Source organism: Nyctibius grandis, chromosome 22, assembly GCF_013368605.1.
Source record: "Nyctibius grandis isolate bNycGra1 chromosome 22, bNycGra1.pri, whole genome shotgun sequence".
NCBI lineage: Eukaryota > Metazoa > Chordata > Aves > Nyctibiiformes > Nyctibiidae > Nyctibius > Nyctibius grandis.
This window is the reverse complement of record NC_090679.1, coordinates 8,351,293-8,365,779: the sequence shown is the minus strand read 5'-3', so window position 1 is coordinate 8,365,779 and position 14,487 is coordinate 8,351,293. Positions and strand designations below refer to the sequence as shown.

The following is a 14,487-nucleotide window of genomic DNA, read 5'->3' as shown; positions in this document are numbered from 1 at the left end:
ACAACAAAAAGCAAACTCAAACTGTGCAGATCAACCTGTACAGAACAGACAAGTGCTTAGATTCATTACTGGATTGCAAGTAACTGATCCTGTTGAGTTTAAATGTCCCTATGGTGGAACCTCTTGCTGCATTCAGATAATTGTATCCTGCCCACCTAGTGATGTTACTGACTGTGGTTTTGACTCCTTGATCCTTGCGGTGGTAAGGTGCAGTTAGCACTGGCCAAAGGATGTGTTCAAGGCTTGTTCTAGTGCTGTAAGCTTATTGCAGAAGCTCAGGACTTGCCTTTTGGGTCCTGGGAACGTATGTATGTGCATGAGTGAATGCAGTCCTGCCGACACGTAGCTGATATCCAAAGCAGTAATTTAAAAGGATGCTACATAAAACCAGGAGTAGAGTAATACCTACCTGGAGGAGCGTAGAGGCACTGGAGCTGTGCATACATCATTAATTTAAACACTTCCAACTCCCTTCCCTCCCAATTCCAAGATAAGTGGAAAAAAACATGCCCTGGAAGCTCTCATTGATGCCCAGCCAGAGGTGAGCAGAAGGACCCAAAGGCATTCCCGCAGCTCCTCTTGCAGTGCAGGGGTCTTTGGGGAGGTGTCTGTAAATGCCTGTTTTGTTCACAGGGCTCTTGGCCCCTCTCTGGCATGGAGGTAGTCCAGCCTCAGCGCTACTGCCATGGCTGTTGTCCAAGCTCGTTTTGAAATGCTTCATACCCGACTCCTTGCAGGGCTGCCCTGGTGCTGAGGGTAAGCGGGGAATTGCCCTGGAAGCAGGTCCATGCTCCCCAGAGAGGATGGGGGGCTGCTGTGCAGATCCAGGTGGAGGGAATTGCCCTCTTCAAAGCTTTTCCTGAAGGTTAGTCATTGTTCTTCCAGCACCAAAACTGCAAGGGAGAGGAGTGTCTTGTCCTGGAAGGAGGTTAGTTGTGAGGTTTCCCTGCCATTGGGAGCCCAGGGTATGCCAGGAAGGGGCTTTTCCAGGTGAGACTGTGTGTTTGGGTGGGGATGGCCAGGATGAGCTGGCAGCCCTTGAAAGACTGGTGCTGTCCCTGCCTCTCGTGTCCTTTGCTTCGCCCCTCAGCACACCTTCTTGGAGGGAGGGTCAGGGACAGACGAGGGCTCGCGGGAACCTTCTGCCTTCCTCAGGTCCCACCCCGGGGTGGAAAGCCGAGTGGTTTTTGCAGGTGAACCGAGCTGCTGAAGAGGCAGACCTGGCTGAGCAGCAAATTGGCTGCAAGGAAAAGGTGAAACAACAGTCATTTATTTTCCCAGAGCTACAGGGGACAGTGACCAGAGGCCGCCAGTGTGGCAGTTTAGGTACTGGCAGAGGGGAGCCAGGGAGCTGCATGGCAGCTCTGACTGGAGGAGGACAGCCACGGGGGACTGCTGGGTGGCTTTGGACAAACACAGTGCTGGGGACCTGTGTGCAGAGTGGAGACGAGAAGCTCGGGGGGAAGGTGCTGGCAGGAGGGAGCTCCACCTCCCTCGCCCTGGGGGGTAGGGTCTCCTCCTGTCTCCCAGGCTCACCACCCCAAAACACGAGGCGGAGTTGCCATCTTCCTCATTTTCCTGGTGTTCTCTTTCCAGAGAGGAGAAGTACCTGCTCTCTGCCTAGTCAGAGTGGGCAGATGGTCCTAGTCTGGGGTGTGGATCAGGCTCTCAGCCCCAACAGTGAATTGCCCCTTTGCAGGGCACATGCCAGAGTTGCGGTTTCTCTCCCCGCTTGCTTTGCCGGAGGCTTCCTCGGGTGGCACTTGCCCATGCACAGTGCCTGTCCCCACACAGTGCCCTGCGGCCAGGCTGTGCCATGGAGCTGAGGGAAGTCCGGGGGTGCCAGAGGTGCCTGGCCTGGAGCCCCGCTGGAAGGATCCCATTTCTGCCCCCGGAGCAATGCCAGGCTGGTGCCATGGGCTGCTAGCTCCTTCTTAGTTGTGACAGCAGAGGAGAAAGAGAGAAATCACTGGTCAAGAAGTAAAGCAGTCGTGTGTCTCTTGGCAACTCTCAGCCCCGGTGCCCAATGGTTGCTGTGTCTCTTGCATTAAGCTGCCTTCCAAGAAGACTTGCACAGCTCCTGGAGCTGGGTCTGAGTTTTCACGCTAGCCCTGTGCTTGGTCTTGCTCTTTCTGAGATAGCTGTTGTGTCCCGTGAGCTTGACCTTTCTTCAGAAGTCTGGACCCTCAAGTGGACACGGACCTCTGGGCACTCTGCAGCTGTCCAGGCTGAGCACTGATTCAAGCAGGGCACCCGCTGCTCCACCTGGTGCTAGTGGAGCTTGAGCTGATGCTGTTTGGCAGTCATCAGGAGAGGAATTTGGTTGGATCCCCTGAGACGCAAACACTTGTTTGACTGTAAAGCCTATTTGTGCAGATGCCCCTCGGCCTGGCAGGCGGCTTGGAGAATGTGAGAGCTTTGATCCAGAAGAATTTATAGCTTGTAACTTCTAAACTACTCGTTATGCAATCACCTACATGAGAACAACGAAGGAATCTCATTATTGGCTGTTCACAGCAACTGGCCATGGTGGCAAACAAAGCCCTTTTGGAGGACATGAAGAGATGGTCCCTAAGTACGATTTGATGGAGTGAGGGATAGCAGGATGAGATTTTGAAGCCATCCTTCAGCTATTGCAACACTGGCCTGTTGCCTAGTCCTTCAGTGGCCCATCCAGGTGGCCTGCCCCACAGCTGGGAGGCGGCATCCACCAGACTCTGGTCTCTGCCTTTGCCAAGGGGATAAAGCTGCTCTTTGAACCATGCTTCAGTGTCTTCCCTGGGCAGAAGCCACAGCTGTCCTTCAAGGAGAAGGAAGACCTGAAGCATGCATTGACTATGCTGATAGATGAAGATATGGGCCAGCTCTGCAGTCCTCCTGCAAGAGAGTTGGGGCTGCCACTGATGGGAGGTAGATGTGATACCACCCTTTAAATGTCCATTGGTTTCTGGACCTGGAGGAAGAGAAGAGCCAACTTGGCTTCTCACCTGAAGCTTCACCAAGAAGAAAAGTGTCTGTGACAAGGAGGTTGTCTAAGGGCAGCAGAGTCACTTGTCATTCACAAGGTGATGGTCTTGATACCTGCCAGCCCTGAAGTGACGAAGAGGCCCAGCTCATGACTGCAGAAGTCCTGTGCGCCTGACACAGGTGCTGTGACAAGGAAGAGTCAGACACGAGGTGGAGAGAAGTCCTCTGTTCCTCATCTGCAAGTGACTTCCCATGGGCAGCATTAAGAAATGTATTGTAGCAGGGATTTAAAGTATCTCATTTTATTTACTAATTATTTAATGTTTGCCTTCGTTTCTTTCAGAGCTGCTTTGAGGATGTTTTCTGGAGCATCACCGTGGCCCTGGGAGCTGGTGGGATTCCTTCCTGTCCAGCTGAGACCTGGCTGGGGCTTGAAAACCCGGGATGCCTGCTCTGCGTGGCATAGCTGGAGACTAACAGATTGAGGATGTTGTCCCATAACTTGTCTCAGTGTCTTGGGATTTTGCTGAAGAGTGTTTGATTTAAAACCTCTCAGGCCATAAGCCAGACCTTTACCGTGGAGGCAACACCTCTTTACTTTTCCGTGCAAGGTGCCACGGGAAAAACTCTCTGAAGGTGCTGGGTCTCTTGATAGTCTGGTTTCCCACAGTGCAAAAGAGGCTGCAGGGTCCACTGTGGCATGGTTTCAGCGAGGAGATAGCTTCACTTTTATGAGGCAATTTCTTGGAGGGGGATGGAGTAAGAGAGGGTGGTGTTGACTCCTGCAAGGGGAATGGGCAGGGGTTAAGTGCTGCATGTTGTGTCACAGGCAGCCAGCATCTCCCCCGCAGTTGAGGGTTGAGACATAGCCTTGCCAGACTGGTTAGAGCTCATATATCCCAGAGTCACAGGGCCCTAGGAGGGGCAGTGGGATGGGAGCCCTGGGATGCTCCTGGCCAGTGCCTGCTTGCACCGTGTTGCCAGCACCAGGTCAGGATGACCATGGCCTCATTGGGCTTAGCCTCGTTAACCCTCAACTATGGAGGACCCCTGCCCCCATGCTGTGCTCTCTCCTAGGAATACACCACGTCCTGGGAAAGAAAAACCATCTGGATGATCTAAGCATCCCAAACTGCGCTGTAGGGCCTTTGCTCCTTGTGACATGCTTCACCAAGGAGAGACTGGCTCTGTTACCTTTGTACCTGCCCTCCGGGTAGTTTTGTCCACCATTAATTCAGCCCTTAGACTCCTCTCGTCCAGACTAAATGAGACCACCTCCCTTCAGCCCTCCTCTTAGTCCCTGTGTCCCCGACCCAACGAATGTGTATGTGTGATCCCTTATTACCACCGTTTCAGGAGAGGACAGAGAAGGCAGTAACAGTGTCCCCCGGGCCAGGTAAGTGGTGGTGATGTCTGTACCCCATCACTCCTGTAGCGAGCAGAGACTCCCACTGAAGCCTCTGTCTTGGCAGAGCCAGCCTGGCAGCCTTCCCAGACGATGAATTCGGGATGAGGAAATGCAAATTGTCATCCCTGACTTTGCAGGGTTAATCTCAGTGCAGATGCATGTGGTGCTGCTGCCTGTGTCCTCAGCTGCAGCCAGGACGTGCACAGCAAAGGGCTGAGGAGGGAGCTACAGACCGGGAAAGATGCGTGGCCATCACTCCACAGATACGTTGGGGAAAGTCGTGAAGCGTCTGTGGAGGGAGGATCCGGCACGCACACGTGCCCACGGATCGTACGAGTGAGATGCAGCAGATGAGCTGCCTTGCTCTATTTGTAACCTCCCACTGCTGTTGAACAGATTTTGCAGGGAGGAGAGGGAGCTGAAAATGGAGCTGAAAATTGAAACTTGAGGCTCAGATGCTTGGAGGGGATTAGGAGCCCGATGCAACCCATCACCCCCCAGGGAAGCAGGAGCTCATGTGCCGCCTGGGCCCCGCGTTTTGCTCTCAAGCTCAGCACCAAGTGCGACTTCCATGCTCCACCTTGGAGCAAAAATCATTTGCATTAACTCATTGGGAAAAGGAGACATAAGGACACAATTAAACTGTGAACTACGGGATTATAGTGTGATATGAAGCAAGGAAAGAAAGAGGGAGGAGAAGGAAAAACAACTTGGTCTTTATTTTTTAATTTGGATCCCTTTAACTGGCTGGAGGAGTGCTGAGTGAGGACAGTGGCAGTGTCATGGTGTGCCCCTGTGGGTAGGATCCAGCCCGGGCATCACAGCAGGGAGGTTGCATTCAGGATCTTACTACCTAAAAGCCTGATGCCCTTGGTGGGCTGGTCCCAGGTGGTTCCAGCCTGGCCCCCTCAGCAGGTGCAGGACAAGAGGTCAGCATGCAGGGAACCACTGAAACGTGTCCTGCAGGGAGGAGATGCAGCTGGGGATGTGACCAACAATTCGCAGGGCAGGGAGAGAGTCCAAGGACCTTTCTGCACCAAGGGATGTGGGATCACTTAGATTCATCCACGGGCATGAATAAAAATGCCAGGGTGGTGCTTAGTGAAAAAGCAGAGGCAACAGATAATTAAGCCAGGGCAGACATGCTTGCAGCAGCTGTCTCGGGACAGAGCCTTCATCCCCATACCCATCTCCTTGACATTGCATCAACTGAACTGCACACCAGGCTTGAGCAGAGCAGAGCAGATCTTGCAGGCGGTGCGCTGGGAAGGACCCAAGACATCTGGCAGCCCTCCTGCGATGGCTCTGCTCCTTCAGTGCAGTCGCAGCCTGTGCCCAGGCCCAGGCTGTGGGTGTTGTCCTGCCCTGGGTGTTGTCTTTGGGGGTGTAGGATCTTCCTGGGAAAGTGTGTGCTGATAGGGAGTCACGAGGGGAACATCCAGATTCCATCTCCACGTTTTCCTGCCCCTCACATGCAGCAGCCTGTGCACAGCCCACCCCTCTCCTGATCCCAGCCCTCCTTGCAAAGGGCAAGATGGCAAGGGGAGGCTCCAGCACCCCTTCGGTCCTCCTGGCTGCCTGCCGAAACTGCTAATTAAACAGCCAGTTTCATCAAGTGATTTTTCCGATGTGAAAACTTTTCCATAAGGAACTGGTCCCAAATCCACCAACTCATTTCACATTTATTTTAAATCTAAGCTTTATATCATGTAATTTCCTCCAGGGCTTGATTATCTTCTCAGTAAAAGCACTGTTGTTCTGGTTTGTGAGACCTATATTTAATCTTGCCGTAAGGTCTCTGCACCTCTCAGTACAGGGCTTAGATGCTGCCACCTCAGCTCCTGGGCTTTCCTGTTTATTTATCTCAATTAAACAAGTTACCACTTCTGTAATATCAAGGGCATTTTCCAGCCAGGGGGTGCCTGCAAGCATTAACTTTTTGCTGCAGAAATGGTCTCCTGGATCTCAGAAGTCATTTGGAGAAGGTCTCTTGTCTAAATGGTGGCAGGCAATATTTAAACAGGGTGTCAAGGGCAAAGCTAGACAAGGAGCCTTGTCTGTCTCTGTTATTGTGGTGGCACCTCAAGTCCTCCTTCTCTGTGTTTCCTACACATGTAATAAGGTATATACCCAATTAGCATATTTTTACATCAAAATACATGGAAGAGGCAAAAGTGGGAGGGGGAAACATTTTCCTGAGTCTGCAGACAGCCCTCAGCACTCAGCCAGAGCATCTGAGCAGCCCAGTTCAGATCAATGACACAGGTATTTTTGCAATGCAGAAAGCTGTTGCTTTCATGGAAACACTTTAATCAGCTTTTCACTGGATGCACGTACCCCTCCAGTTTCAAGCTTGCCGGCATCGTCCCATGGCCATCACCTTCATTTGTCGCAGCCCTTAGCCAGCGCCCCAGCCTCTGCAATGCGCTGCCCGTACAAAGCTCTCAGGTGTCCTGAAGCAGGGGGGAGAGGTGCTGAGTACGGACGCGTACAACATGAAACCTCTGCACTAACTGGATGAACTGCCACCTTGAATTCATTAGTAGCCTCCCTCGTCACGCTTGGCTGGTGCTACGGTAGCACAGAGTTTCTGCTCTGCTGTGAGATGCACTCACCATGAAGAAGTTGGGGTGTCATTATGAGCTTGAAGTGCAATATTAAGAGAATCTGCCCCCCATGCTGGGCCTGGCTGCTCCCATGCCAGCTTCCCAGGTGACCCTGTGTGCACCTTGTTGTGTCTCTGGCAGGAGCTTGGTGTGAAAGATTTTTCACCAGTGTTGTGATACGCTGCTTGTTGGTCAAAAAATGGTGGTTTCATGTTGAGCAAAACCCACATGTATTCCCCCCTAGTTGATGTTGTTATTTTTCAATGAAAAATTGCAGTGGAGGTAGAGGTGCTCTGGGCAGAACTGGTGGGACTGTACATGGAAAGTTTTTCTTGTCAATACACAGTGCTGCTTCAGAAAGAGGGTTCCCTGCTGTCACACAGCCCTCCAGGCTGCTTCATCTGCTTTCGCATCAAAAGTGTAAACAAGTGTTGTTTGAAGTGCCACCTCCGAAAGCAGGGGCTGAACTCGTTCGGAATCCATAAAAAACAATCTCGCAGCAGATGACCTGGAGCCCCCTCACCAGCTGAAATGCTAAAGCTCAGGACAGACTTTATCACTGTGATGGCACCCATTTCTCAGCTTTGCATCCATGCCCTCTAGAGATACCTTGTTCACTCTCTAGAGAAGCAGCATCGTTAGAGAAGGAAAGACTGTATCAATGCTTTTATGACAATGACGATGCTTTTATGACGTCGTTTTTTTATTAACAGTTGGACCTGATGATCTTAAATGTCCTTTCCTACCAAAACGATTCTATGATTCTATGACCAGCACTGTTTTTCACTTGTGCAATGGTATGTCCTGTCATGGGTTTGTCTGGCGATAGCTGGCTGCTTCAACTGTTGCATTTTTCATGGTGATTTGGAGATGTTGCTCTTCATTTTTCTTCTTCACAGTATTTCTTTATAGTTCTTTCAAACAGCAGCTCTGCTGGCTCAGGATATGCATGTAGCAACATGTAACTGGTACGGACTTTATCTAAGAAGGGAACTCTGAGGTGCACGGACATACCTGATGCACTGGCACAACTGTAATAGTTATTTAATACATAGAGGGTCGTAAGGAGGTTATGCAGAGAGAGAGAAAAATCAGAGTGGCTGGCAGAGATATCCGGTCCTGAGGGAGAGTCTCTGGGATGGAGGGGTCTCTCACTGGTGGCCTGGAGACTGGGGGCTGCAGTGCCCAGGAGCTGGAGATACACCCTCGTGCAGGGAACATTGCCCTCGCTGGTGCTGTTTCGCACCCATATGTCATCTTTCTGGCGGCACATCGCAGTGCCTGGCCAACACCGTCCTTCTGGGACACAAGAAGTGTTGCCTCGCTAATTGTCAGCTTTCTGCTGGTGTCCACGTCTGCTGGTCTCAGGAGAGGAGTCCTCTGGCCCCGGGCAGGGTGGGCAGTGATGACTGAGCAATTGCTCTTCAGTGGTAGGCTCCCCTCTGTCTCCTCCACCCTGAGTGGTGTGAAACCCTCCCAAAGCTGGAGCTGCTGATAAATGTATTGGATGCAGATGTATGTATCTAAGAAACAAGAGTGTGCGAGAGGCACAGTGAACTAAGGCTGTGTAGGCACGCCATCAGCATGATCAACGTGCAAAATTTGGGTACTAAGGCATGGGCTGAAACATCTGATTGGAAGGCTGGGAGGAAAAAGGGAAGGCTGAATTGTGTATATTTTGTTTTCATTCATCATTCCTGCTCGTGTGGGTGGACAAGGAGTGAATGAGTTTCTTGGGGAGGGCAGCAAAGAAAAGAGGCACACATTTCCTCGAAAGATGAGTGGCTTTTTTTTCTTCCTTGTGCCTAGGTTAACATGCCACAGAGGGGCTCGAGGGAACCCTCACAGCTTTTCAGCCATGTGAAAAAAACCACTTGGCTCTTGATTTTTGTTCTCTTCAATTGCCATGTGCCAAGAGAGAAAAGGTTTTTCAGGATGGGTTTCATCCCTCTAGTAAAGTACTGCTTTGTCTCCCAACAGCAAATGTGCTCAACTTCTTTTGAACATTATTATCTATTTTTCTTCGTGCTGTTGAGCATCTCACAGAAAGACAGCAGGACAATGCTCTCACAGCTCAGGGAAGGAGGGGTACCTGGATCAGGCCTCCACACCATGATGGTCTCTTTCTGAGAGAGGCAGCACTGGTGCCTACAGCTACATCCCTCAGTTCTGCCTTCCCCCGCTGGCACTGGTCCGGAAGGTGACATTGGTAGGCAGGAGATATGGGAACACAGTGGGGCAGGGGTAAGCCAAGGAAACCGCTGAGACCATGACAGCATTGCTGGTGGAGAACTCCTGAGGTGGGTCTGCGTTTCCTTTGCTGCAGCTGTGCTGCTTTCTGAAGCCTTTGACAGGCCAGTGGAAAGACGGACTTTGGAGGTCTCTCTCCTTCCCAGTCCTTACCTACCTGAAAGGACTGACAGACAAGGTTTCTTTTGACCATGGTCTTGCTTAGGCAATCTCCAGATGGGAGTCTCATATTGGGTGCTGAGCTTTGTTTTTTCCATGTAATTTTTGAGTTCATAATTTATCATCTGCCTTTCTAGTTTCACCCAAGACTGTATAGTGTCTCCCTGGTGCCAGGAGTCTGGTGTGTCCTGGTGAAGGCCTGGCTCCTGCCCTGTGAGACAGGTAGTGATGTTCTCCGTGGGCTATGTATACCCTGTTGCTGGACAGCCCCAAGCTGAACAAGCTGAATTCTCACAGAGAAGACTGAGGTAGGAAAAAAAAAATGCCTACACTGGATTTGTTGGTGTTCGGGCATGTTTCTAAGCCTTTGTAAAACACCTGACTGTAGCAGGGAAGAAATGTCCAAGGAAAACTGTTCCCTTGGCTGGGGTATGGGTGGGTGTCTCCTGAGCCTGCCATCTTCACACTAGCAGGGCTCCAGGGTCACTGCAGGGGACCAGAACAGACCTGGTGCTTGGGAGGGCTGGGGGAGAGCACAGCCCCATGCTGGGTAACATCAGCCCATCCAGAATACCCTGGGGTGGAAAGGCAGGTGCTCTGTTCCTCATTACACTAAAAGCCCCATTTCTTTGACAGGACTTACCTACATTGGAACTGCAGGAACATGTCTTCAACTGACGCAGAGGAGGCTGAGGATCTGCAACCTGTGGAAGATGCTGAAGATGTGCAACCTGCCTGCCTGTGCTGTCGAGGATTGACATTTCTCCTCGCAGGAGAGCTGCAGGGTCTCCTGAGGGGGGAGGGACACTGGGACACTGCCCTTTGTGGCATCTGTCCCCAGACAGGGCTCTTTATGCCAGGAGCTCCCTTGGCAGAAGGAAAGAGAGACCTGAGGAGGGCTTTGTTTTGCAGGCATCTCTGGGAAACTGCAGGAGCAAAATTAAGAGGTGCATGAAAACCCAGCCTGTGCTGTTGAGGATTGACGTCTCAGGTAAAGGCCTCTGACACTGCTGCTGAGCTCTTGGGGTCCTCCAGGCAGGCTGGAATCTGAGCTGAGCTCAGATGCTCCATCTCCCTTTCGGGGTGGCAAATATGACGGGTTTTTGCAGCAGGGAGGTAGGGGAGAGGCGGGCTTTGGAGAAATTAAAGCAGCCAGGGGATGAAACAGTTGTTTTCTGAAATAATGGCTCTTCATGAGGGATCCCGGCTTGTGCCTGGATGCAGAATGAACTGACTTTGCTGGCTGACAAAGGGAAAATATGGAAGATGAAGAAGTAAAATCCCTGAAGGAAAGAGGTATGGATGGGTCAGAGACACAAACATTCAAGATGAGTTGCATTGAGATGGTTTGGTGCAGAACGGTTGATGACAAACACAAAGCCTCTTTCCTGAAAGGTGCAGTGGATTTTGCAGAAGAAAGAAGGAGCTGGAAAGTATTTAAATTTGTCACAGTTTTGACCATCCTTAAACAGGGTGAAAATGTGAAAATACGTGTCTCTTTCTGAGACAAAATGAGCAGCAGAAGAGGCCCCAAAGGTGCGATAGCTGGTGATGCAGACACAGTGAAATGGGGATAGGGTTCCCTACCCTGAGGAACAGACATGGAAGCTGCAGAAAATGCATCTAGAAGCAAAGGGTGAAACTTAAGAAGTACTATTTGGCAAACTGGCTTTGGACCCCAAAGGTTTTTGCTCATCTCCCCGTGCAGATAAAACCAATGCAAGTCCTTGACCTACAACAAGGCACAACCCTTGAGCCCCAGCATACTTGCTCTTCTGAGCTCTTTCTAGAAAGCTTTGAAAAGAGCATTGTGGCCAGGAGGCCACGTGGTGATGCATGGTACAGCCCAGAAGCAGAGAAAGACCCTGCACAGATCACTGCCTAAGCCACAAGGCAATGCAAAGCCTGGGGGGAGATGTTAGAAAAGGATGTGACTCAGTACCATCAGTCCATGGGCAGGCTAGAAGTAAGCCATCGTTCCAACTGTGCACTTTCCTATCAGCAAAACCACACCACCTCCTGCCTGGCTTGGCTGCCCTCTGTGGATAATGGTCAACCTTATCCCTGCTCACTTTGGGCCATCTCCCTGCGCATCCCCAACATCCCCCCGGGAGAAATGCCCTCCAGCCCTGGGGGATGAATTAGGACCTTCTCCCTCCAGCTGTCCCTTTGGGACCTGTAGTGAACTCAAGCGTGACTTGCAGGTGAGAATCAGCCATCTGATACCAGCACATTGAAAGAGTCTTTTGGCTCCTTGCTGGTCTTCACCCTAATAAAGAGAACCTCTCACAGAGCCCACAAAACCTGCTGTATGGCCAGGGTGCAGCAAGTAGGGTGAGGGAAGGGATCCCTCCCCTCTATGTGTCATTTGGAATTCCCAGCTGGAGGTTGGGTTGAGATTGGGACTTTCCAGCACTAGAAGGATGTTGACAGCCTGGAATGAGAGCAGCAGAGGTTGGGGGCTGGAGATCAGGAGGTATGAGAAGAGTCTCAGCGAGCTGGCTTTGTTCAGCCTGGAGAAGAGGAGATCTTGGTGCTGCTGGCAGCCACCTGGCAGTGATGGCAGAGGTGCAGATCCTCTCAGATGGAGAGGGGACCAGAGGCAACAGGCACAAGCTGGAACACAGGGAATTTCCATTAGAGATAAGGAAAAGCCTTTTTCGCCATGAAGGTGGTCAAAACTGGAACAGGTTCCCCAGGGAGGTTCAAGCCTGAGCTAGGCATGACCCGGAGCGACCTACCCTAGCTGGCCCTGCTGTGAGACCTCCCGAAGTCCCTGCCAACCTCGGTTATCCTGTTACTCTGTGAACGAGGGTCAAGAGTTGTGAGGCAATTGAAGAGAGATATTTTTTAAAGTATGTTATTTGGGCTCCATTCTCTCAAAACCAGTGTCCAGAGTGGGCTGGTGACTGCACCCAGGGCCTTGCCTTATTCATTTCATATGTCAAAATGCCCAAGGACCTACAGAAAAGAATGATTTTCTATTTATATGGGAGAAGCAGCAGGGAAAGGGGGAAGCGATTTAGTCCTAAGCCATTTCCAAAATGATAATGGAAATGCAAGCGCCTCTGGTGATGAAGACTAGTGTCTTCACAACAGCCAGGCTGAATAGCAGGAAAAATACTGCCCTTTGATGAGACCAAGTGTCCTGGACTCCAAAATGACCCAGAGACAGAGAAAAACCTCCCTTTTCAAAATCGCCCCAGAGGCCTCACAGGTATCTTGTGCTGAATTTCTCCCAGTGGTTGAACCACTGTGGTCCCACTGGGATTTCAACCTGCAAACAGGGAGAAGACAAGGATTAGCAACTCAAATGCCCGGGCATTAAACCATCTTTTCTAGTAAGGGGCAGGGTGGAGCAGGAGAGCTCCAGATCAAGTTATGCTATCAGATGTCTCCTTTCTTCTCAGGCAGAATCTGTGTTTCTGTCTGAACAAAATGTTAGGGAAAGGGGAATTTCCACAGAGACTTGTGTCAAAAGCAGAGAGAAGTCAGGTGGTTTCCCTCCTCCTCCAAGCAGCTTCCTGAATCCAAAATACTGTCCTTCCCTCTGCCGTGGGAAACACTTCTGGTCCCTTCTGCCTCTGCCTGTGCTCCTCTGCAGTTTTGCACGGTCACCAAACAGGGGGAAAGAGAAAGTGCTCAGCAACACCTGAAAACAGAAAGCCATGGAGAATCACAATTAGCTAGAGAAAATGCACGCAATAAATGCTGCCCAAGCCCTGCCATGAACACACTGCGCTGCTTCCAGTGCATCACAGTCCTGCAAGGGCAGAGATGTTAGAGAGCTCTTAGCCTCCCCGGAGAGGGGGAAAAGCAGCTGTCCCGGCTACCAGCGTGGAGCCGTGGTTACTCCGTGGTTGCAGATCTCTGTGTGTGTGTGTGCTGGGTTGTGTGCTGGGGTTGTGCCGTCAGGTGCCAGTGGTGGTGGGACAACGTTGGCTCCTGGCCCGGGCAGCAGTGCCAGGGTGACACGAGAAAAGGCAGCGCTTGGTGCCTCTGCTGGGCACAGCAGCTCTGCTCCCTTCCCATTTTTCCTGATGATTCTGGCTGCACTATGTTAAATGGAGAGCACACCGCAATCCTTCCATCTGTGCTCCTCTGCTCTCACCGATGTGCTCAAAGACCCATCTCTTGTCATGGTTTGGGGTGTGCCAAGGGGTTCCCTTGAGGCTGCAAACCCACTGGGGCCGTGTCTCCATTGCGGCGCAGGTAGGGCTGTGCATCCCTGCTACAGGGTGTACCCCGACCCATTGCCTCAGACAAGGCTGAGCCCTGCCTCCAGGTCACCTCCATGACGATGGGACCGCGGCCGCTCCCCTTCCGTGCAGAATCTAGCGCGCCAACTCATTATGAAATCCTCTGCTGCTAATTTAGCATCTCAGACCCCTTCCACGCTGGTAGCACCTGGGCAGCGAGGCTTCGGCAGATTAAACGGCTGACGAAGAGCATCCCACCTCCCTCCTCTACGGGAGGAGGATCCCCCCTGGCTCCGCGTCGCGTAGCGTCGCGCCGCGCCGCTCCGCGCCGCTCCGCCCCGCCGCTCCCGCCGCAGCCCCGCAGCCCCGCAGGGCCGGCGGGGAGCAGCGAGCGGCTGAGCCGGCGGCATGAGGCGCGACCCGGCACCCGGCTTCTCCATGCTGCTTTTCGGCGTTTCTCTCGCTTGTTACTCGCCCAGCCTTAAATCGGTGCAGGATCAGGCGTACACGGCGGCGGTGGTGCTGGAGGGCAAGGTGCAGTCCGTGGGCCCCCCCGCCGGCGGCGGCAATGACAGCCGAGGAGCCGCCGGTCCCACCGGGGGGGTCTTGGTCAAGGTGCTCGACCTGTGGCCCCTCAACAGCGGCGGGCTGCAGCGGGAGCAGCTCATCAGCGTGGGCTCCAAGGCGCCCTGCTTTAAAGTCAAGCGCAACCACCGCTACATCTTTTTCTTGGAGCCCACCGAGGAGCCGCTCGTCTTCCGCACCGCCTTCGCCCCGCTCGATACCAGCGGCAAGAACCTCAAGCGGGACGTGGCGCGGATCCTCTGCGCTGACTGCGGTACGGGCCGCGCCGCGGAGGCGGGGGGCGGCGGCCGGGGGAGGGGGGGCGCCGGGCCCG

The 14,487-nt window shown here is 52.5% G+C and overlaps 1 protein-coding gene across 1 annotated transcript in view; it reads left to right on the top strand.

Moving 5' to 3' along the window:
* Nucleotides 1-13,997: 13,997 nt before the first annotated feature.
* The window catches only part of NRG2 (neuregulin 2), a 172,235-nt gene continuing 171,745 nt past the window's right edge, over nucleotides 13,998-14,487 (top strand). Inside the window, exon 1 of the mRNA XM_068417249.1 lies at nucleotides 13,998-14,427. Coding sequence (XP_068273350.1) covers nucleotides 13,998-14,427 — 430 coding nt within the window. The remainder of the gene's footprint in view (nucleotides 14,428-14,487) is intronic.